Here is a 25,171-nt window from a genome sequence, read left to right as displayed (position 1 = left end):
CTCCATCTCCTCTCTTTGATTCACTTTTTCTGTCTTTTATTTTTTTGTCTAGCGTGTTGTCTAGTCTGTTTGTCTCGCTCTATTTGTACCAACCTCCTTTCACACACCCGTTTGTGGATTCTCTCTTAGACATAAATCTTGGCCCGGTTTTCATATTATTACAGGCCTTAAATTAAAATCCATTAAAACCGGTAAAGCATCTGTGTCAGTTAGGATCTTAGCGTTGGCTATTAAAAAAATAACAGATATAAGCTCACTGTGAGCTTGTACATCTGCTATTTTTAAGTCTACATTCCCACTGATCCTAGAAGCACCTTCAATACACTTTTAAGACATTTTTTATCTCCTGTGAGCACCTGGTTCGCCGGTTGGCCTCTGTTTTTTTTCTCTGTAGAAGTAGGGTATTAATTTATGAAAAAACATCAAAAGTTAAAATATGGAGATAAGTGTTACAGGTTCAGACCACACAATCACAGTGATGCGGGCTCAGACTCTGCTCTTGCCACTTGTTCAATCAAAGACAATCAGAAATCAATTTGAAATGACCTTTAAATATCCTTAAACCTCATTATATAAAAACCTAATCAACATAATCGCCAAGTGAAAGACTGGAAATTAAGCCCAAGCTCCAGTTGTCCGTTAGAGATCATTGTTAATGTAACCCCATCATCATCTTAACCGTATTAATGCCAGGAACGTGGGATTCCATTCTATTCTCCACCCCCTGCCTGTGCCAGAACGTAAAGATCTGTCTTTCTTTAGTGTCATTTAACCCATTCAGGCCTGACGTCGAAATCATGACAATTTTCTGAAAGATTTGAGGCACATTTTAACTATTTTTCAAAAATAGCTAAATTATAACAATGTTTAAAACACCAAAAGGGGTTCCTGCCCAAAATGGGTTAATACATTTTTTTTGCTTTTACTCACATGTTAGACAACCTGCATACGGATCCGACGTGCACACGCACGCTTATTACTCCTTTTTCTGCTCAAAATGAGCAAAATTCAGTTTTTGGATGGTTATTATTCTCTGTTCTTTCATCGTGTGGTTGAAAATGCCTCCATTGCATTGTAACATTTTACACTCTCAAGAATTACATTTTTGTTAAACATCTGCATTACTTAATTTACAAGAAGTCTAGACAATTAGATAAAATAATTGCCTGTTATCTCTCCTATGGTACCAGCATCAGTGGCTCAAATGCTGAATAAATAATGGGCCTTGATATGAAAAAGGTTGAAAACCTACAGATGGGGGCCAATCATTCCATCCCTTTAATTTAGTAGATTAATGTAGTAGATCTGCAGTGGTTGTAGGTGGTGTTGGTGTTGTAGGACATACTGTAGATAGTTACTGATTGACACATACAGTATAGTACTGCCTGATTCAAGCCCATAAGTGCACTATATCCCCATAGCCATGTTGGGATTCCCTCTCAGTTTACCAGTAGAAATTTGGAGACCCGTAAATTCCAGGCATAAAAGTTATGGATCGCAGCTTTAAGGGAAAAAGCATTTAGCAGTCGTAATAAAAACGGACAGTGTTCCCGTAGCAGTGGATAATATATTTCCGTACACCCATCCTGTGTGTGTGTGTGTGCGTGTGTGCGTGTGCATGTGTGTGTGTGTGTGCGTGCGTGCGTGCGTGCGTGTGTAACAGAGTGTGGAAATTGAATGACTCGGATAAGTGCACTGACCTTCACCCCTTCTCCGGTCACGCCATGGCATTCGGACTCATGTCGTTGTCTTACGGATGCGGCATGGAATCCTAAGTAGTGTCTACTGTGTGCTTAACGTGTGTGTATGTGTGTGCGCACATGGCCTGGGGGAGGGGGGACTGTGTAAACATGGGGAGGTCACCCCAAGTCGATCATGTAATCACGGACGTCCGCCAAGCGTGACATTAGGTAGAATGTCAGCAGTGCAGATAGAAGCAGGGAAGATTCAGATGCTAGGATAGGTGACAGGACTACAATAGCAGAAGACATGCACCTTGGCATGTCATGGAAATCACCTTTGTTGTGGCCCATGGGACACCTTCATACGACTTAGTAGGTACCTCAGGGTTAATGATGTGGAATGGAAATAAGCATTGTTTAACTTTACTTGTTGGTGGTCTATCTGTCTATCTATCTATCTATCTATCTATCAGCCTTGCATGAAAGTTGGTACGATCCACATCGATGCCATGGATATTCAGTCAATTGACGCTGCAATTATAATTTGTTTATAACTTACTCTGTAACAAGCTTATCAAACAGGGCAGACATTTAAGTCTGAGTCTGTGTGATTTTTCAGAACAGCGGTGACTGTAGGCGCAAGTGGTAACAGTAAACAGTAGCTCTGTTAATGTGCACAGTATTTTTCAGTTGCCTTAAATTAATGAGAAAGAACAAGCAACTCATTTTATGAACCATGCCAATCAAGAGATAATTTTGTGCATTCGGGTCTATTGTTGCAGGTAAAAAAAAATGGCATTCACACTATAAACTAGATAAAGTGTCCCTCGGGGCACAGGTCTCCACCAGGGCAGGTCAGGTTGTGGCCTCCTGGTGGCCAATGTGAAAAGGGTGGCATTTCTTCTTACGCCTTGGATGGCAATTGGATGATTTGAGGCATTTTGTTCCAAAAATGTGTTTTGCAAAAATCCACCGGTTGGTAGCAGGCCAAAGTGAAAAGGGCGGTATATATTCCTCAGCCTAGTAAGAAAGTCTGTGAAAGATTTCACGTAAATTGCACACTGCGTTCATGATTTGAGTTTGAGTTATTTTTCTTCAAAACGGGCCAATCCTGCAAACTTTGAAATCCAATTTTAGCCAATTAGGATGTAATATGAAATATCGGATAGATCTGGCTTGAACACATGACTATAGAGATACTGTAGTAATATAAAAAATGTGTTTTACAGAAGTCGGCCTCCTGGTGGCGCTATAACAGGCCGTGCGGGAAAATTGGGGCAGAGGTTCATCGTTGGCATCCAGGGAGTGTTTGTGCAAAATTTGGCATCAACCGAGTTAACGGTGCCGGAGATTAGCTGGTAACAGACAGACGGACACGCACACACACACACACACACACACACACACACACACGGACGGACGGACGGACGGACGGACGGACGGACGGCAAAACATACTCTCTCCCCAGGCCTTCGACCTGGTGGAGACAATGATTGTTAGTATTGAGAAAGTATTGTGTAACATTTTAAGGTATAGGCTACATTATTATCCCACATCAGTTAATTAAATAAAATGCAAACATCACCACATTTAGTACCATGGCTGCACAAGATAAAAACCCACTACAGGTCTTCTATCTGTGTACACTCAAAGAGTTGAATCAACACAGAGGATTCTCCTGTGTAGTGAGTCTTGCAGTATAGTGGGTTAGAGAGGATCGCATCTGTTCCTGTGCTGAGTGGAGCTTTATACAAGCCACTTACCGGTACACACTTAAAAACGTGGGCTGTATACCTGCATGTGAATACGCTTTCTGATTCAAATACATTGCTAGCACTGCTCACTACGCTTTTGCTAGCGAGCCTCAGGAGCCTCGCATGGATATGGATCGGCATGTTGCAAACTAACAATTTCATGCTTCTGTGTGTGTGTGTGTGTGTGTGTGTGTGTGTGTGTGTGTGTGTGTGTGTGTGTGTGTGTGTGTGTGTGTGTGTGTGTGTGTGTGTGTGTGTGTGTGTGTGTGTGTGTGTGTGTGTGTGTGTGTGTGTGTGTGTGTGTGTGTGTGTGTGTGTGTGTGTGTGTGTGTGTGTCTCTCCCTGCCCCTCAGAGTTGCTGATGTTACCATAAAAGCAGCTCTTCATTTTTACATCACAATGCACCAAGATCTGTCATATATGAATGGCATCCATATGGACCAGCCCCAACCACACATCCAGCACGCACATGTGTGTGTGTGTGTGTCTGTGTGCCGTGCGTGAGTGCGTGCGCGCGCATTTGTCACAATGTGTCTTCAGTGGAAGTCTACACATCTGACATGCTGTCAGTTGCTCTGTTAGGCAATTCATTGTTATTGTTCCCATTGGGCCAATCAGTCATAGCACTCCCTTTTACCACTCATGCTCCAATGTTGCACATACTGTATAAACATCAAGCTAACAAGCTGGTGAGCTGTATCCCAGTTGAGCAGTACGGCACTGTGTGCCCTGCCTACAGAATTATGGTGTTTATGCTGTTGGGGATTCTATTCCAAATGTAGTTAATTTTATATGAAGTGAGACCGTTCTCCGTTTTCAGCAGTCTGGTGCACTGGACTGCTGTGTTCGTTAATTTTCCTCGATTGGAATACATTTTTGGTAACCGTAAAACAGTGCAAGGCTTTGACCTAGCACTCAGCTAAGCTACCTTTAAATCAAGGATGCACTTGCAGGCAGAAAACACATAGTTTTATTATGGAACAGGAACTTACTGTCTCTTAAACACCACCCATTCGCCCCACCCTTTCTGTCACCACACACACACACACACACACACACACACACACACACACACTCTCTCTCCTTTTGCCATTTGTCAGCCCCCTGGACTGTATATTTCATCACAGTTTGACATGGCATTGCTAACACATTGGCAGAGTGCTTTCTCTTGTTCATTGGCACTCGCTGTCAAGGAGAGGGATATTTTAGCCTCCCTGTGACAAATCCAAGTGCCGCAATGTTCCCCTTGCCTGGAGAATGTGACTGCAGCAGTTGTCCACTAGTCATCCAGAAATCAGGATGGCTATGCATACCTACTACAATCTTGCGAGCCTGCTGCGCGCTCACGTCTAAGTCTGTGTTGTTGTTCCTCTGTGAATATTGTGTGTCCTAGTGAGACACACACACACACACACACACACACACACACACACAGCGATGTGTCTTTGACCACTCGGCACTGACCGTGTTGTTTCCGTGTTGTTCCGTGTTGTTTTTTTTTCCCCATGAATAAGAGAGTGATAATCAAAGTGTGTCTGTGGTGTTGTTGCTTGTTTTGTCCGTGCTGGGTACCTTTCCCGTGTTCCATACAGAAATTGTCTCTTTCACACGTTCAAGCTGCTTGTAGAAAAGGCCCACTGTGATTGGTCAGTAGTCGCAGGTTGAAGACACAGAGGTAACGTCAGTAGTGTATCACGGCCACAAAGCACAGTCGTAAACGGCCCTTCCGCATACTGCGCATACGGTCCATGACTCGGCCACAGCGCATACGGTCCATGACTCGGCCACAGCGCATACGGTCCATGACTCGGGCCACAGCGCATGCGGTCCATGACTCGGCCACCTGAACTGACACTGTATGCTCTATGGGCACAAATGTGGGGGCGTGGAATTCTCCCCAAATGTCTGTGCTTAGCCACCACTATACTGCCAAAGCACTCCAGTATAGTGAATGGAACAGCAAAGCCTAGAATATTATTTGTCTCAATTACTATTTTATTTGACTCTATTAGACTATAATTACAGTAGACACATGGATGGGACGCATTTCGACGGGGTGCCAGGATTGAGCCTCAAAAGCAGGAGCATAACCAGTTTTTAAGATTAGTGACTGACTATGAATGGAACCAGATTAGAAGATTGGAACCATTTGTTTAATAATACACACTGGTACATCAAGAAAGTCTTTCATGAAAGTGGTACAAACCCAACCAGCTTTTGAGCTATGAAATTTAAAACCTGGCTTGTTCATAACTTCCTTTGAGTTTGAAAGATAATAGAAGATTGATAATAATCAGATCTCTCTCTTTTTCTTTCTGCCCCTCTCTCACAGCAAAGAAAACATGTGCCACCACAGACTTTGCCTGTAAGAACGGACAGTGTGTTCCTGCGAGATGGCGCTGTGATGGAGAGCCAGAGTGTGCAGACGGATCCGACGAGGCAGATGCAACCTGCAGTAAGTCACTGATGAACACATTTGACAGACAGAAAGTCTTCCATACACAATGCCTGCTTGCACACGCACGCGTGCGCGCGCACACACGCACGCACACGCACACACACACACACACACACACACACACACACACACACACACACACACACACACACACACACACACACACACACACACACATGTACACAGTCAGATTGAATCACTGTGTGTCAGACATGCATGAAAATGGTTGTGTGTGTCTCTCTCTCTTCTCTCCTCTTCCTTTCTCTCATACATGCACATTACACATACACAGTACACACACGCACGCACAAACACGCACACGCATGCACAAACACGCACGCGCGCGCGCGCACGCACAGACACACACACACACACACACACACACACACATGTACACAGTCAGATTGAACCACTGTGTGTCAGACAGGCATGAAAGTGGTTGTGTGTGTGTCTCTTTCTTCTCTCCTCTTCCTTTCTCTCATACATACACATTACACATAGACAGCACACACACGCATGCACGCATGTGCACGCACACACACACACACACACACACACACACACACACACACACACACACACACAGCCTTTCCCCCTGACTCCAAGGTCATTGGTCTCAGTGATTCATATCTTTCTGCAATCCTGCTCTTTCCTGTACGTTGCCTCAGAAAATTGCTTTCAGCTACTGTTTTGCTCATAGCCTGATTAGAGTCTGAACCTTCATAGGTTGGAGCAAGGCCACAGAACGAACAGTAGCAGAGGAGATGTTGGGCTTTTCTTCTAACTCAATATTTGCAAAGGTCCCACGTACAGTAAGAAAGAGGCAACAAGAAAGTGTTAACGAAACCTAAAACACATCCTTCCAAATGTCACATATTATGAACAGATAAAAGACAAGTGTAACCTGAAAGTGTACAAATGTACAGACCTGATGAAGACCTGCATGGTGGAAATGTAGTCCCTTTACTCTGTGTCCTATCCTCACTAAAGTGTTCTCCTGGGAGCTACAGCTGTGACACAGCACAGTGTGCAGACTTTGCTTCTTTTGCACTGTAAGTATTTTTGTCCAGCACCTGTCAAATTGAAAGATTTTGGACGTGAGTGCTACACCTTCGACTTCATTTCTAAGTGTACAAATGTGTCAAAATGGACCCGCAAGGATCCACATTTGGTTGACATTTGTACACGCTCAGAGTAAATTGTACTACTGGATTACTGGATCTTTACAGTATAGCATTTCATCCTACAGAGGCATGTCATCCCTTCAGGCTTAAAGTTTTGTGGGAAGTGGAGTCATTTCACAGCAGGACAGTGATCTGAAACGTACTGTACATCAAAACTTTGCCAGGATGATTTGAAGTCCAAGGAACAGCAAAGAGTCAGGATGAGTGTGGACCCCTGACTGGTTACCCTTGCACTCACCACCCCTCAACCCAACTGAACATCTATGGGAATATTTGAAAAGAAAAATATATCAAAAACATCACAGGACAGACTCTGGGCTCCATTTTTGTCTCATCTTTCTAAAGCCACTATTTGGGGATTTAGGAGTGGGGAAAGGGTGTTCCCCCACTAAAGTTGGTAACAGCCAGAACCAGCAACTGCATTTATTTGTATAATTTATATGTGAAAAATGTGGTTTACAATATGTCGGAGAGACAGGTAAAACAATAGGTACTAGGCTGGGACGACACAGATACAATATTAACAATGCCAAAAATACAACCACAAGATTGGTGCAACATTTCATGGTGCACGGCATTGAAGCTCTAAAATGCGCTGGACTTCAACACAATCCTAACTGGACAGTAGGACAAAGACGTTTTAATGAAAAACAGTGGATTAAGAACCTCAACACGGATTTTCCTGGAGGCTTAAACATGCCTAAAATCAGATCTTGAACACTACAAAACTTAAACTCAGGATTAAACTGGAGAAATCTAAAAGTGATTGGATCAGACTTCCTTCGGATACATGGCGAATGCATTTATTCCTTGCATTGTGCCTACACACGTGTAGGCACAGTGCACTGAAGTCTTTTAATTCCCCCCCCCTCGTGCCGTTCTTTTTATTTTCTCCACGCGCACAGAGCCAAGAACACTCGTCTTTTCATTGAGTCACAACTCGCTCAAATCCTCAAAGCTCTATGTAAACTACGAAATTAGGGCTTTCATTTGGTATATAGATCGTGCGTGTATAGGCCGACTATACGGAAGCGAAAGTGAAAGTTCGGTCAATAAACCCCATTTGCTGCTATGGGGTGACCATGAACTGAAAGAGCAAATGGAAATGGAATCGCGCACAAATAACTTATTTGACTATACAATTATATAAACACAATGGACACAAGGAAGTGTCAGGCACTCTGCTTCTGCTGATTACAGGAAAATTACAAAGAGATAGGAGAATAAGGAGAGATGAGGCAGCCTACTCTGTGCCTGCAGACATCTCCATTGAGGCGTGCACGGCGTGCCGTGTGCCGCTCTACCAAACTAATTTAGCACAGGTTACGGGTGTTTTTAAACTCCACTATCGACTTCCCAAATGTATGTGACCAAAATAGCAATTTAGGGGAAAGCGTACCAACACGCCCATGACCATAACATAACCTCTAGGTGCAAATACCGGTGTTCGTCAAAAGAGATAGCGGGTGACGCGGGACGAAAATACCATTAACCCTCTAGCACCCAGGGTTGCTTTTTAGCAACAAATTTATTTTAATTAATTACTAAATTATTATTATTTTTTTCTGTTCTTTTTTCACCTGAATGTCATCAGTGATGTTCATTGCAATGCCAATTCAATGCCATTAGTCATGATATTTGCATATGAATACCCCCCACAGAGGCTGAAATTCACACAAATAAAGAATGTTTGGACTCTGTGCAATTTTTAACATTTTTTAACCTAAAACTTTTGACCTTTACCCTAATAAAAGTAGGTAAAATAATTGTAACATATGTTTTTTTGTGACCATTAGAATGTCTAGAAGATGTTTTATTCATTATTGTGAAAGATATCCCCCAAATGTAAATTATTAATTTATTATATTATTATATAATTATTATATAATTATTATAAATTTTTCATCAAACTTTATTTTTTTATTTTTTTAACATCTTTTTTAGTGTCAGTGCTAGTAGTACAAAGTAGTAGTAAGGTTGAAATCTATTTTTTGCAAGTAGAAATTAATGCGGGTGTTAGAGGGTTAAGGGACAGAGAAAGCTCCTATATTCGTAATTTTCGGGCAGCGGCTGAATTGCGGGCCGCGCTGCGGGTAAAGTCTGAGACAAAAATGGAGCCCTCTCTCTCTTCTCTCTGTGTGTGTGTGTGTGGTTTTCTAAATCACCCAAATCACTGAATGCTCCTTTAACTGTTACTGCAAATAGTGCAATTCTTTTTTTAATTTATTCTATTTCAATGAACTTCTTTTATTTTAATTAATTACTTATTTTTATCTTAACTTATTTTTATTTTTATTTATTCTATTTCAATGAACTTATTTTTATCTCAACATGAAATAAATCACAACAAGACCAGAATGATGCATGTTGTTAAATGCATGCCTCACCCAATTCTGCACTACCCGTTGTACCCGTATATTGTCCCATATATAGAGTTTCGTGTCAGGCCTGCTCTGTTCACAGTTCGCATGCACACACACGCACACACGCACACACACACACACACACACACACACACACACACACACACACACACACACACACACACACACACACACACATTATATATATTTTGGACAGGGGAAACCGCTGAAGCAGTGTTACTGATTCATGATTGCAGTAGATGAAAAGCATGAAGAATAGAAGCGATAAATGGGGTGTTGGGTGTTTTGAAGGGGAAGTTAATAAATTGCTTTTGGGAAAGTTGAAGAAAGGTTAATCAGTAAGCTCTGTAGAGGCTGTATACAGTGTGAAATGTGAGGTTTTGAAATCTTAAAATGGCTTGCCTTAATTGGAGAAAGTAGGGTTTCATGTAATGGCCAAAAAAAGCTTACTTAATGATGTTAACAAAGAAGAGGTTTGGTTGAGGTTAAATGACTAGCATAAGTGAGAATGGGAAGAGCAGAGGTTTCCAGGGGAGATTTAGGACTTTAGGTAAGTCTTGGGTGAGGTTTGTGAAATATTAAATGCCTTTGCGAGAGAGGAATGTTTTTTAATGTGAAACTGATTTACTCAAGGTGAAGTGAAGTTTGGAAACATTTTATGTTTATGTACCTTTTCTTTCTCTTGAAGACAGATCTGTTCTCTGTTCATCTTGTGTGTAGTTGGCACTTGGCAGTTGCCCTTGGGTGACACAGCGGTAAAAGTACCCACGTGGAGGTTGTGGGTTCAAATCCACCGTGGTGCATCAGGCTCTGCCTGGCATCTATTACGAACACAATTGGCCTGTACGTGTTTGGGGAAGGGGAAGCCGAGAGCGACATACCAAAGCCGTTTATGCTTAATGTAAATCACTCTGGATTAAGAGCGTCTGCTAAATGCCTAATTTGTAAATTGTAACCACACCCCACTTCTGTGGCCAACGCTGAAGTGCCTCTCACCTACAACAACTGCAGACAATTTTTTTGGCCGCAAGGTAGACACGCCGTCTCAAACTATCTTGACCGCAGATAGGCACAGAATCGTAAATGTTTGGGGTGAGCTTTTGCCCCAGCTGTCACTCAAAGTGGCTAATGGCCAATTACAGTGCGTCCTGCAAGGTTGCAGTGGTCAAGGACACTAGAGTATGATTCTAATGTGTGTCTTTTGATGTGGGCATAAACACGTGTGAACATGGGCATGGGAGAACATGGAAATTCTACAGTGAAGGCAAACGCGTGCGTGCGCGCATGGTAGAAATACTTGAAGATGGTGATTCTCTTTACTCACACAACATTGCACTTTCCACTCAAGTGTAAATAATGGTCATTTGTAGATGATTTTCAAAGTAATGATCAAATAGGCCTTTGAAGGGGCTAGAAGTATTAGGGATGATTAGGACAGGACAAGAACATTTCTCTGCTTGTGGGTGGATTTCTAAGTATACATAGTCCATTATTTTTGTGCGGGTGTGTTCATCCGTGTCAGTGTGTGCTACATTGTTTAGTATTCATCACAAGGTGAATCATGTTCCATCAGATTACAGGATTTCTGGTTAAATCTCATTATCTTTAATCAAGGTCAGCTGCTGTGAGCACTTTGCTAAGTTTAGCTAACGATTGATTCCTGGAGTTTTGCCTACAGGCATATGCGGATTACGGCCAGGCTACACCAGGCTTTTCAAAGCGTGTATGCGTGTGCATGTACGTGAGCCCCCCATACGCACAGACGCACGTTTAGATCCAGTCCTTTTTAAAGCCTGCGCATGCATATCCGTGCGCCTGGTGTCGTCAAAAGCATTGATATCAATTGGATATCTTTCTAAATGCTCTGTACACGAGCGACATACGTAACAGCACACACACACGTAACAGCCGGGCTACATGGTGTAGCCCGGCTGTTACGTGTGTGTGTGTGTGTGTGTGTGTGTGTGTGTGTGTGTGTGTGTGTAATTGCAAATGTGTATCAGAGAATCCTGGCCATACAACTATTTCAAATATTACTTTTTTTCTCTGTATTACCACTGCTCCATTCTCTCTCTCTCTTTCTCCCCCTTAAATTTATTTTCTCTTATTTCCTTCATTCTCTCTTCCATCTGTTTGCTTCCATTACCTTCTCTCGTCAGCTTGTCTCCCTCAGTCCCCTCTCTCCGCCGAGGACTGTGCCCTGCCTTGCTGATCTCAGTTCAGTTTGAGTAAGGCCTCCCTCAGTCCCCTCTCTCCACCGAGGACTGTGCCCTGCCTTGCTGATCTCAGTTCAGTTTGAGTAAGGCAGTTGATTGAATTGATTTCCCAGGGCGGGAATCAATAGGCTGATCCCAGAGACCCCTGGTTGACTGCTGATTAACTATGGTCCTCTGACACCTCTGTCAAGGCACGCAGGCGCACACACACACACACACACACACACACACACACACACACACACACACACACACACACACACACACACACACACACACACACACACAACACACACAAACAGAGCACCTCGTCAAGATCTGCCTGTAATTACACATTTGAAAATGAAACTGGGTCTGGGGGGGATTCTGGAAAAAGCACTCAATTCAACGTATTGGAGTACGGTGTGTGTGTGTGTGTGTGTGTGTGTGTGCAGGCTGGTCAGCGGGTGCCCCCGACAGCTACAATTTTATTTTCCCGACGGCACGGGTCCCCAATGCTGTTGCGTTGTCCGCCCCTGTGTTTGTGACTGCGTGCGTGCATGTATCAATGCACACAGCACAGCAGCTGTCATCTATATCACACTGCGTAGCAAACATTGTCCCTCAACAGTATCCTTGGATATCACTGTATTAGTACTAATGGCACTTTCATCAACCACATGAAACTTAGCGTCTCTATACTGGGCATCTCCTAATAGGCTAACATTCAGTGTGATGCGTTGTGAGCTTGTAGATCGGTCATTATTTCCAAATGATTTGGTGTAGAGTAGACTGTATAGAAGCAAAAAAGGAGGGGCCTAATCACAGGCCCCTGGGGGACCACGGCACAGTGCGCTTAGCCTCCCAGAATGATCCCAGGCTTTGGGGTGGAACGAGGCCCGCCAAGAGAAACAAGTCAGTGAGCATACTCTCTTTATAGTTATGACCTCCGATCAAAGGCTTGGTTTCGTGGAGTGGAGTGAGATTGTAGGGCCGACAAGTGCAATTATAGTAAAAAAGCAAGCGGTTATGCACTCCTAAAACCAAAGCCGAATTGAAAATATAAATCACAGAGATCATTCATCCCAGGTGTCCTTTGACTACTTCCAGTTTTACTTGCTGCAGACTGCACTGTGTAAGCATTAAACCCACCGTAGAATTTTTATTCAAACCACTTGGGCATATTTTTCTTGAGAGAAACTGTTACACCAAATCATCACATCACTGCTTCACAGTTTGACTCCCCCCTCCCTGCTCATTCTTGTTTCTCTTTATCAGAAATTAGCGGTTCCCCCTGCTCCTGTGAAGTCGGTCCATGTGCGGTTTGCGCTGAGACAATAACCTGCCTATTACAACGTGGCGGTGGGAGGTTGTGCTGGTTAATTATTTTGGAATATGGGGGGAAAGGCTCCGGTGAGTTGCATGTGTCGGACGGCTTCAATTTCATGCTCCAGGCATTGGCAGCGGCTGGAGTAATTTCCCATGTGGCCTCTCTCTGTCTTTCTCTCTCACTGTAGGCTACAATGTCTTGAGCTCCACCATCTAAAGACACAAACACACTGAACATTTCCATGAGCTACTTACATCTCAGAACCCATGGACAACAGAGGTTGGATGTACTATAGGAAGAAATTAATCACTGAGACCAATGACCTTGAAGTCAGGGGGAAAGAGTGTGTGTGTGTGTGTGTGTGTGTGTGTGTGTGTGTGTGTGTGTGTGTGTGTGTGTGTGTGTGTGTGTGTGTGTGTGTGTGTGTGTGTGTGTGTGTGTGTGTGTGTGTGTGTGTGTGTGTGTGTGTGTGTGTGTGTGTGTGTGTGTGCTGTAAAGACATTTAAGTAACATGCTCCATCCATACATTTACCCAGTAAGTGTACTGTAAATGGAACCCCTAACCCTGGCAGCGTTAGTTAGTACGTCGATTGAGTTAGAAACCTGTCTGTCTGTGTACAAAGCTTATACTGTAGCTGAAATCTATTAGCTGACAGTTGTATTTGTTTGATTCACACAGTTATATTTGGTCCTCTCAGCCATTCCATTACTAATTATATATCACAAAGACAACTAATAGATCCATAACACATAGTGTAGTTAGTAGATCATCACTCCGGATGTCATGTCTTTACATTCTATTGAGAATTATTCTATTCTATTTAGAACGAATGCTGCAGGGTCCTAGCACCGAGATTAGTGTCAGGGGCAGACACTCCCCACTAATAGAGAAGTTGTAAAAAATAATAATAATAATAATAATCACACTCTTATGATCATAAATCATCATACAAATCATCAAATCAAATTCCGTGCTTATCTATCTATAAATGCACTAATTAGCTATAATTGATCAAACCTGATCACCCCTAGATCTCCATAGAGCTAGCCTGTTCCGACATCACAATGATGTTCTGATATCTGCATAGACTCCATTTGGTCATGCCTGACAAATATCTCCATATATGGGCATAAAAGAGACACAGGTTGAAAGTACACATTCTGACGAACCTTTAAATTCTATACAGGAAGTCGATGGAGAGCAGGTTAGATGGAGAGGCAGCTGGGGCTGAAACTCTGCCCAAATATTGAGATGACTGACATCATAATAGTGACATCATAATAGTGATGATGGTACATCATCGCTAAACTCCTGAAAAGTGAGTCTTCATCAAATTATGCTGAAAAGATAACAAATAATCAATAATAACAACATCTACAAAGAATTATCTATGATATGTGTCAGGGTGGCATTGGATGAGCAGCAGGTGACAGAGCATGGTGGCTCACTAGGAAAGGAGAGGACCCTGCCAGCTCTGCACCCTGAAAGGAAGGAGGAGCGCTACTTCATGCCCTACAGGCCTCCACCAGACAATACCTCGGCCGCCCACGAGGAGGAGTTTCTGGAACATGCCAAGTTCATCATTGAGGATCTGGAGTGGCTGCTAGCACTGCCCCATGACAAATTCTGGTGTCAGGTGGCGTTTGACAAGTCTCTGCAGAAATGTCTGGACTCTTACCTGCATCATTCTCCCAGAGGCTTCGACCCCAACTCAAGGGCCTCCTCCTCGGCTGTCATGGATACACAGCGCTGCCTCCACCGGGCCATCTTCATGACCTTCCTCAGGATGGCCACACACAAGGAGTCCAAGGAGAACTTTCTAACTCCGGCTGTGTTCGGAGAGATCATCTACAAGAACTTCCTGTTTGACATTCCCCAGATCCTCGACCTGTGTGTTCTCTATGGGAAGGGAAACGCCCAGCTACTGCAAAAGATGATAAAGAACATCTTTACCCAGCAGCCCTGTTACTATGGTGACTTGGATGAGATGGCACCCTCTCTGTTACAGATATTTGATGCCATCTTAGATAAGTGTGGTCTCCAGTGTGAAGGAGCCACAGCCATGGAGCCATTGAAGTTGACTGTAAACAGACACCCCACTATAATGACCATGAGTCAGCAGGACCTGAAGGACCTGGTATTATACCTGTGTGACTCAACCACCACCATCCATGCCTTCCTGGACATCTTCCCTGCTGCATGCTCCACCTTCCACTCCCACGGTTTGCTCAGCAGACTAGCCTCATTCTATGAGACCGCCTTACCCGAGTTTGAGAAGGCAGTAATGAAAAGGAACTTTGACGATAAAAGTCTTCAGACTGACTTGTGGAAGAGGGTGTCCCACTCTGGCCGCAGGATGGTGTTGATAGCACACTTGCTGCTGCAACATACTTGCCTTCAGCCCATCCTGGAGGGGGGAGAAAACATCCAAACATTTGCAGAGGAACTCTTAAAACATTTCACATCTTTTCTACCTGAGAAAAGGTTCTTGACAGACTACAATGACCAATTTCCCATCACAGACGACATCAGCCTTCTACAGCAGGCTTTTCCTCTCATTGATGAGATCAGGACGTCCTACCTACTCCAAGGAGTGCAGAGTGCTTGTGACAGTATGAGCCAGAGGAGACCTCAGAGGAAGATTCAGCCCAATACCCCCACAGCTGCGCAAGGGGCAGTGAGTGAAGACGGTGCCTGCGGGCGTATGGAGCCACCGCCAGTGGTCAGAGAAGCAGGGGAGGGCGGGGAGTGTCCCTGGAGAGCAGTGGCCACACTGGACATCCCCCACGAGGGGAGAAATGGTGCAGCATGTTCATTAAGTGCTGTGGAACTGGAGTCTCTGCTTTCAGGTATCAGGGACCTGCTGCCTGACCTAGGAGAGGGTTTCGTGCTGGCCTGCCTCAAGGAGTACAACTATAACACTGAGCTGGTCATCAACAACATCTTGGAAGGAAACCTGTCACCTGGCTTGGACAAATTGAACCGCGCCATGCCCAGTCCAGTGAAGGAGGAGCTTCCAGCTGTCCTCAGGGACAGGTCCAATGTGTTTGACGACGATGAGTTTGACGTATTCCACAGAGACCAAGTGGACATTTCCCGCATCTGGAAGGGCAGAAGGAAAGGGCTGAGCACTCGAGACATGTTGAACAACAAGCAACACATAGAGGAGCAGAGGTCTCGCTACAAGGCCTACGAGACGGTGGTAGATGAGGTCATCATCGAACCCGGGCATCCGCTAGCTCATTACGGCACGGACATCTATGATGACGACTACGACGACACCTACGACATCAACCAAGTTGGGGCCACTGACCGGGACATAGACAGCCTCCTGAAAATAAGGCCATTCACCGTCCCACAGGTACTACGAACAAGAGGCAAAGCAATTCTGGACAATGAGGAGGATGAAGAGGACGAGGCTGAGGAGAGCAATGCTGTGACTGGGGACCAGTTTATTAAGGACCCAGCCCTCCTGCGGAAGATAGCTGAGGCTAAAAGAGCTGCCTCGCAGCAGAAGAGGGGATACAAGCCAGTGTCTGTCAGCAACGGGGCAGGCAAGCCCAAGGGCCAGGGACAGACCCAGGAGACCCTACTGGATCGACGGAAGAAGGAGTCCAGTAAGAGCCAAGGTGCCAACCACAACCGTCGCACCATAGCAGACTGCAAGAAGAAACAGGGCATGATCCCCTCATGACTTCCGCTCATATGACTGAGCACGACAAAACTGTATGCCCACTAGTGCAGGAAATATGAGTAAAGAAACATGAGTCAAGACAGAGCTCCATGTCTCCAAGTACTCTGATGTATTGCTCTTCAACTGATGTTCATCATGCGATCAGAGAGTTCCACCAACACAACCCAGCCAGTGGTACTGATAACAAACAGTGAGAGTGAGTGAGAATGTAGGTCTGACTAGTGCAAGTAGAGCAAAAAAGCAATCGGATTCCTAAAATCAAAGCCGAATTGAAAATATAAATTACAGAAATCCCAGTTGTCCTTTGACTTTTAATCCCAGTATTTTTATTCAAAACATTTCTGCATATTTATCTTGACAAACTGTTACACCAAATCATCACGTCACTGCTTTACAGTTTGACTCAGCTGTTCTTCTTTGAATTAAGGAAGGAGGAATTCACACTGGACATCCCCCACGAGGGGAGAAATGGTGCAGCATGTTCATTAAGTGCTGTGGAACTGGAGTCTCTGCTTTCACACTGGCCTTATATTATTAAATTATTATATTAAATAATTAAATATTGGTGGAGCAGATCTGCTGGGTACAACATTAACTAAATATATAAATACAACGTATAATTCTTTTGAAAGCTGTATTTTGAGCTGAGACCTGAGAGAGTGAAAAAAGTCAAATTGTTTACTTTAAATGAAGCCCGTGATATACGTTAGTCTGAATACCTAGTCTGAATGTCAGTCAGCTGATTGTATTAATCAGATGTGGAGCTCTCCAGTGCACCGGCATAGATCGATCATGTAAACAAGGCCTGTCTCGGCTCCGTCGAGCGTCCTAGGATAAGATACTTCCGGTAACTTGAACTGTTGCTTTTCAAAATAAGAGCTTAAATTAAAAAAATGCTGGCGTGAATTAGATCCAAATTGTTCGATAAATGCTAGCGGAGTAAGAGTTAATGTTAATCTCATTAACTGTCTTATATATGTTTTTTTGCTAATGTTCTCTGATTTTGCTTAGCATGCTGCTCCGACAAAGAATACCTCCCAGAACGCTGAGCCTTTAACACCAAGTTTACTGTAACTGTATTCCATGTGTTGCAATGGTTAATCTATTCTGACGTGTTTCCTATCTGAACCTGATTTCCACTCAGACCTTCAAGAAATGAGTAGACTCACTCAAGTCTCATTTGACTGCTTAATTAATTAATTAATATTAACCCCCTTTGACTGTTGGTGTTTTTCACTAACCTTTGTAGAATCACCCAATATTGTACGTCGCTCCATTCCACGCACGTGTGCCTTAAAATAGAGAGCACAAGTGTCCTAATGTCGGAAAATAATCCATGATCCGTCAGAGACAATTCGTTCGAAGAACAGAGGCGAGTGTATTGCATATGTACATCATCGCATTGGAATCCATTATGTGGGGGTGTTCCCCGGCCCACAGGCACGGGGAGACCCGTTTTTTACCGGTCACGTGATCCACACGTGTGACTGTCACAAAGAACCCGCGGAAAGCGTACTGTATGAAGTTATCAAAAGCTCCCTCCAGTCTCAATAAAACAAAACTCAGGCTTCTCGTGTTTAGCAGGAGAAAAGACTCAATCAATCATCTCGGGAAACTCTGGGTTTAGCATGCAGTCTTTAACATGACCATACTGCACCTTGATTTACAGCAGATATAGATAAGATAAAGATAAATAGCACTCGTCTCTCAAACACAATATACACAATATTAAATTGTGTGTGTGTGTGTGTGTGTGTGTGTGTGTGTGTGTGTGTGTGTGTGTGTGTGTGTGTGTGTGTGTGTGTGTGTGTGTGTGTGTGTGTGTGTGTGTGTGTGTGTGTGTGTGTGTGTGTGTGTGTGTGTGTGTGTGCGATTGCGTGCGTGTGTACTGTATGTACTGTACAACAGCCATTTGGTAACATGTCAGCATCAGAACATGATTTATGTGTAATGTAACAACGTGATGGATCCCTAGCATGTGGCGATGTGATTTAACAGCTGTTTACTTCCTAGTTCTCACTGTATGCACCAATCAAATGGAGAAAACCGCCCACACGGCAAAACTGCCATCAATTCCATTCTTCTGTTCAATTAGTGACCCTTGCTCTGGGCTGGTTGCTTATTGATCGATGGTCAATATGTTTTTGCTCCCCAAGGGGTCATGTGGTTCTGGCACAGCCTGGTGGGATTGCATGTGTTCATTGTTTTGGCTCGTTGTGATACATTGTTTTTCTTTCTCGTACATAATTGTCTTTCAGTTTGTTTTGGTCTATAGTTATCTAGTTATGCCAACCAAGCAAATCTGCTCTTCTTAAAACCTCTCTTGTATATTGGTATTTTAGGAATTAAGAATAATGCCGTACTCAAAAGACCTAGGCTACAATAATAACTTTTTTGTTTCCCTGCTTCTCTTATGTCAGAATCAAATTAAAGAACATTAATTAAATTCTAATCATGTTAGCCAAGGGCTGCGTAGTCTATTACCTATTGATCCGCCTCCTGCAGAGTTAAAGACTCTTTCTGTCAACTTACTCAAAAAGAAAGTGATTTTCAATCTTTGTCAAGGTACATTTTCTTACAGAACAATTTGTATTCTTTCATGGCTGTAACCTGACCGGTCCAAATTGTCTTGCATGGCATTTCTTTTATGTTTTTTTTTGTGGAGGGACAGACAGTAGGCTGACAGGAAATGGGGAGAGAGATGGGGGGAAGACATGCAGTAAGGGTCGTCGGAACCCGCAGCACACTGCCAGACTGGATTACCAGCCAAGGTGCCTGGACCACTGAGCCATGGCCCAGGCCCTTGCATGGCATTTTAAAATAATAATTATACAAGAGGTTGTTTTGAGGAAGCAATCTGATTGGTTAAAACAGCCATCAAACGAGCATGATAGAACGTCTAATCAAAACCTAAAAATAATATGTGCTGTTCTCCCAGAGAGGAGCCGACTGGGTTGCTATGCTAGCAAGTTTCTTGGAACATTTGTGGCCGTAGTGGCTACATCTAAAAAATCATGATTTTCTTTTAGCAAATTTTTATTAAATTGAGTCAACGTGATTTTTTTTTAAGGTAACTGTTGTATAATCGCAATATTACACATCTGGCGTGCATTCTGGCGTGAAGGTTGTCGTTGTCGTACCAATATTATGTCGAAACTAAAGCCTGTACCCTAAAACACACACTCTCGTGTAATATTGTTTGAGTAAGCCTTGTTAAGCCATGAGGCACATAGGGAAGGAGCCTATCTCCTTCTGTAGTTGAGGCAGCTTGATGTACAATACACCCCCTGGAAATGACGCTAGTAGGACTTTGTCCAATCCAACCCGTGGCACTTTATTATGCGATTGAATCATAGCACAGCTAGTAGCTTCAGGTGATATTAGTATATAGCAAAGATATCACTCCATTGTAGTGTTCTTTGAAGAGCCTGCCTAGTGTCACAAAACTCCCATCAAGGCCATAAGTCCAGGGTGCAAGTTTAGTTTCACTGTCCATGCAACCCAAATTCGAGGCTTGTCTTTCTTCCGGCGTCCCCTCTGTTCTCTCTACCTCTCTTATGAGTTGGGAAGTGGCACTAGCCAGTGGCGGTATTTTAATGCCTGCCGTGTTGTCCACTAAACAACCATTAAGTGGAGCCTGTTGGAGAAAGTGGCAATTTCCTGTGAGAGTGCTGGTGTTGTGTTGTACTTCTTAGCCCCCCTCGGCACTGACAGAGCCACTGTCTAGACCTCACTAATGGTTCCTGATTTAACAGCAGAATTCCTCCTTTCCTCTTCGCACAGGCGTGAGAGAGAAAGAGAGAGATTGAGGGAAGTTCCTCTTATTCAGCCCCTTGCCCCAACACAGACACACACACACACACACACACACACACACACCACAATCCTGCCTCCCCATTTCACAAATGCAAGTGATGCACATGCATCTCACTCTTCCATTCCACCAAAAGATTGAATTGAGCTCACTGAGAGAAGACGGTGATATTTCTCTGTCAGCTAAACTTGTCTGGATGTTTTTATTGTCTCCACCAGGCCGAAGGCATGGGGAGAGAGTATGTTTTATTGTCTCCACCAGGCCGAAGGCTTGGGGAGAGAGTATGTTTTATTGTCTCCACCAGGCCGAAGGCATGGGGAGAGAGTATGTTATGCACTCTGTCCGTGTGTGTGTGTCCGTCATCCATCTGTGTACAGCTAATCTCCGTTAACCCGTAAAACACATTTTCTAATATTACATATTTTGTCCAAAAATCCTGATAACACAGCGTGCAATTTACGTGAAATCTTTCACAGACGTTCCTACTAGGCTGAGGAATCTATCCCACCCTTTTCACATTGGCCTGTTATAGCGCCACCAACAGGTGGATTTTTCCTAAATACATTTTTGGAACAAAATGCCTCAAATCATGAACACAGCGTGCAATTTACGTGAACTCTTTCACAGACTTTCCTACTAGGCTGAGGAATATATCCCACCCGCTTTTCACATTGGCCTGTTATAGCTGTTTTCATATACCTTTTGTATACCTGCTTATTTCAATGCTTCTATTCCAGAATAGTTATCAAATGTAACAAAATATGTTTTGTTCTTACTAATTATCCCTATTCCAGAATTTATTGCATTTGAATAGGTGAGGAAAAGGTTCCCTTTAAGATAATTGGGGTCTGAGTTACAGCTTCATTCAAAATTCTCCCTACAAAAGTCATAGATATCTCTAACGTATAGTAGGCTGTATCTCTTTCACAGATGGCACATGCTTTATCCCTTTTTAGATGTAGTAAAATCCATTTGGCGTGAGTACATCGGGAGTCTTAAAACTGGATTGATGAACCCCTCACACAGTAGAGGATAATCTTGCTCAATATTCACTCCCGATCTAGGTTGGTGTCGAATGCCTCCCTGCTTGTCGCTAGGATCGCTCCCAAACCCCAAATATTACTGATTATCTGGTAGTGTGAGCATACCTTTACTCTTACTTTGCAACTCATCATATTGGGTTTTAAACCACACTGGAGCCTTTCTGTGTAGAGTTGTTCTTTCCCTAACTTTTCCACTCCTTGACTTTCATTTCTACCCCAATCTCTTTGTTTGTCTCTCTCTGTTGCGCTCTCTCTCTCTCTCTCTCTCTCTCTCTCTCTCTCTCTCTCTCTCTCATACTCTCTCTTAGTCATTCAGGGCCACCCTAATTGGAGATCAGCGTTCCAATGAAGGCTACTAATCAACGCTAACCTTCATTTAAAATGTAATCTGATATTAACCACAAATGTCCTTTCTGCAAATTGGATTTCACATTCAAAGGACAAGGGGAGCATATACGTGTAGGAGGCACATAGAGATGTAGTGCAACATGCACAGCAGGATTACTGATCCGACCCTTGCCCTCCGAGTCCCTTCCCACATTCATTTACATGCTCTCAGCAGCAGCGCAGGGATTTCTCAGGTTAATTAAACCTCAAATCCAGACCTGAAACAAAGCCAGATAGTCCATCTGAAGGGGTTTCTTAAAGGTCGACTTCAACCATTTTCGACTTCTCTTCATATATGTAATTGGTCCTCACTAATGCTCATTATTATATGGTAGCATTTTTGTCTATCCCGTCTGTGTCTCAGAGGAGGGCTGTGGACAGTTAACCTGCCTACCAGAATCCAACCTAATAGAAACTGCAGGCTTTCTATACCTGGAAAGTTAGCATGCTAGAATTGTTCTCATGTTCATAAAAACGAAATAAATATTTTAAATCTTGTTAAGAAACCGGTCACTGCGGGTTTCTGAAGTGTCCACAGTCCTATATCAGACACAGACTGAGCAGATTTTATTTTTGAGGGGCTAGTCCCAGCTTTGTGTGTTTGTGTGTACCAAATTTTAGATGATTTGATTGGCTGAGCACGGAATGTGATGTATGATGATGTGTGATGAAGAGCGCCCCTCACTTCACAAAAGTGTGACTTTTTCCCATATGAGCATTAGTGAGGACGAATCATATGAAGATATAGGTTGATCGTATTTTGATCACTTACATGGCAGCTTTGTGACACATGAGCTTGTAGATCTGCTATTTTAACTATTTTTGAATAATGCAAATTTGGACAAATACTGAACATTATCCCAAAAAGGATGGCCAGGTTAGTGTGGTTAACCTGCATTTTGGTTTTATTCAATTGTTGAATTCTTATAACTAAAAAAATTCAGTCTATAGTACATTTGCCCAAAGGAAATGCATGTCTTCAATTCAGTCTGACCAGAAGCAGTAAATTGAACCCTGATGAGGCTTAAATGTGGTTACGCTTCAATCGCATCACGAGGTAACCATCTTCATGTATAATATGATTGTGTAACCATGTAAAATCACATGAGTGAAAACCAAGGGAGTGATATTGTGACTGGGCCAACTCACCCAAGGACATAAATATATAATTTTGAAATACTACAGTATAGTACAAATACTACTGTATGTCATGTGAACTTTTTATCAAGCTCTGTTCCAGTTCATTTAAACCCCCCTCGCCAAGCTTTCCTATCTACAAATCATCATGCTCCAATTCTCAACAAAGTGCTATGCAAACCTGCAAACCTACTGTATGCACAGTTGCACACACTCAGTCATTCATAGGCACACACACACACACACACACACACACACACACACACACACACACACACACACACACACATTCGACTCACAAGCACAGACTGTCCCGAAAATATATATTTTTATGCCAGATTAAACATTAATTGTCATGGGTTATGGATTATGATTTATGAATCCCAGAGTTCATGTCCTATGAATAGTAAAACACTACTCCCAAAGTCACGCTATGCCTGTTGGGTGAAGTTTTCAAAATAGTGTGGAATGTGACCGCAACGCATAAAACATTGTTAGTTTTTTTTTAACTCTATGTTGGAATAAATGGAAGCAGGCCGGTGTACCCTTACAGGTCACTCATCAGGCCTCATCTGAACTTCAGCAACATTAGGAGCAGGATTAATGTAACTTGCGCAGCCATGGTGCAGTACTATACAATCAGCCATCAAACTCACAAAGTTGACTCATTGACTTAAGAATACATTGATGTTCTTGTATGAATCATTAATGTAAATGAGGGCCTCGGGCATCTTGTTTAATATAATCTCTTTGCTTCTCCTACACAGCAAAATCCTTAATGTACGCATTCACTACAAGTGCGTACAGGTCCATTTGGTTCGATTTCTACGCAATTAGAGTGCAATTGACACAGAGGATTTTCCTGTGTGCAGCTCTAATGGAATGCTGTGCATGCTGTGGAATTCTTAAAAGAGATTAGCCAGGCACTCACCTCCAGTCTTCCTCCTTATTTGAATGTAATTGCGTTCTGCACAAATCTGCACAATAAATTCACTTTACCCCTTGAAATATCTGCAGCTCTGTACCGTAATCCAAGCTCCATCTGAGAATGGTGTGCGCGTGTGCGTGCGCGCGCGTGTGTGTGTGTGCGTGCGCGTGCGCGCGCGTGTGTGTGTGCGTGCGCACTGTGTATGTGTAATGTGTATGTATGAGAGAAAGGAAGAGGAGAGAAGTGAGAGACACACACACAACCACTTTCATGCCTGTCTGACACACAGTGGTTCAATCTGACTGTGTGTGTGTGTGTGTGTGTGTGTGTGTGTGTGTGTGTGTGTGTGTGTGTGTGTGTGTGTGTGTGTGTGTGTGTGTGTGTGTGTGTGTGTGTCTGTGCGTGCGTGCGTCAGAGGCCTAGGGCTGCTGTCAGAGAATATAGACAGCTAGATTTTGACAACTCTTGCTCTCTTGGTGTGGGATGTTCCCAAAGTCCGTGCCCTTCGGCTCAGTGCACCAAACCGCTGATTGGCAGCAGAGTTACAATGATTTAATTGTCCTGATTGGTCATTTGGGTTACGGAGGGTGTGGGGGGTGGGATTATTATAGATCAGATGCCAATCAAATGTCTGACCATAGACGTGCAGGCCAAATGAGAGGCTGCTTCCACATTGATTATGACTAAATGCATTAGATTATTTTCAACTCAAGGGCTTAAACTGAAAGTAGACATTGCTATATCAAAGAGACATTTAATCATTCTGTGTAGCATAACAAAGAAGATTGCCCATGTGAGTTGCTAGTCTTAACAAGATAGAGTTTGTATAGTAGTAGTAGTAGTACTAGAGTAGTAGTAGTAGTATAATAGTAGTAGTAAGAGTCTTTAAGCTTTCGCTCAATTATTTACTAGGTATTTTGTCATATACAAAGCAAACAGCGTGTTGCATCGCGATGCGTTGAGAGCTTTAGATGTGTCATTAAAAAACATTAATGATTCTTGCTGATAATGACACGGCAAGTCTAATGTGGTAAGTATGCAACCATTACATTACTGATAAATACCTATACTAGGCCTACTAGGCATGATTATCATTTAAAATTTGAATGATAATCATGCCTAGTGTTACTGCTGTTGTTGTTTGACCCAGCAGTTAAATTATGAGGAGGATAATAATGAG

The 25,171-nt window shown here is 43.2% G+C and overlaps 2 protein-coding genes across 2 annotated transcripts in view; both read left to right on the top strand.

Moving 5' to 3' along the window:
* lrp8 (low density lipoprotein receptor-related protein 8, apolipoprotein e receptor) overlaps window positions 1–25,171 on the top strand; it is a gene marked incomplete at its 5' end in the record, with an annotated part of 176,444 nt that overhangs the window by 78,130 nt on the left and 73,143 nt on the right. Inside the window, one exon of the mRNA XM_080770430.1 lies at window positions 5,769–5,891. Coding sequence (XP_080626556.1) covers window positions 5,769–5,891 — 123 coding nt within the window. The remainder of the gene's footprint in view (window positions 1–5,768; window positions 5,892–25,171) is intronic.
* LOC308319845 (activating signal cointegrator 1 complex subunit 2-like) lies at window positions 14,379–16,682 on the top strand (the record flags this gene model as incomplete). The annotated part of the gene is made up of 1 exon (XM_080770062.1): window positions 14,379–16,682. The coding sequence occupies one exon, from the start codon at window positions 14,379–14,381 to the stop codon at window positions 16,680–16,682; it is 2,304 nt and encodes a 767-aa protein (XP_080626188.1).

The sequence above is a fragment of the Protomyctophum bolini genome (assembly GCF_963924005.1).
Source record: "Protomyctophum bolini genome assembly, chromosome: 8".
Classification (NCBI taxonomy): domain Eukaryota; kingdom Metazoa; phylum Chordata; class Actinopteri; order Myctophiformes; family Myctophidae; genus Protomyctophum; species Protomyctophum bolini.
Note: the sequence above shows the minus strand (reverse complement) of the source record. Positions and strands in the feature narration are given on the sequence as shown.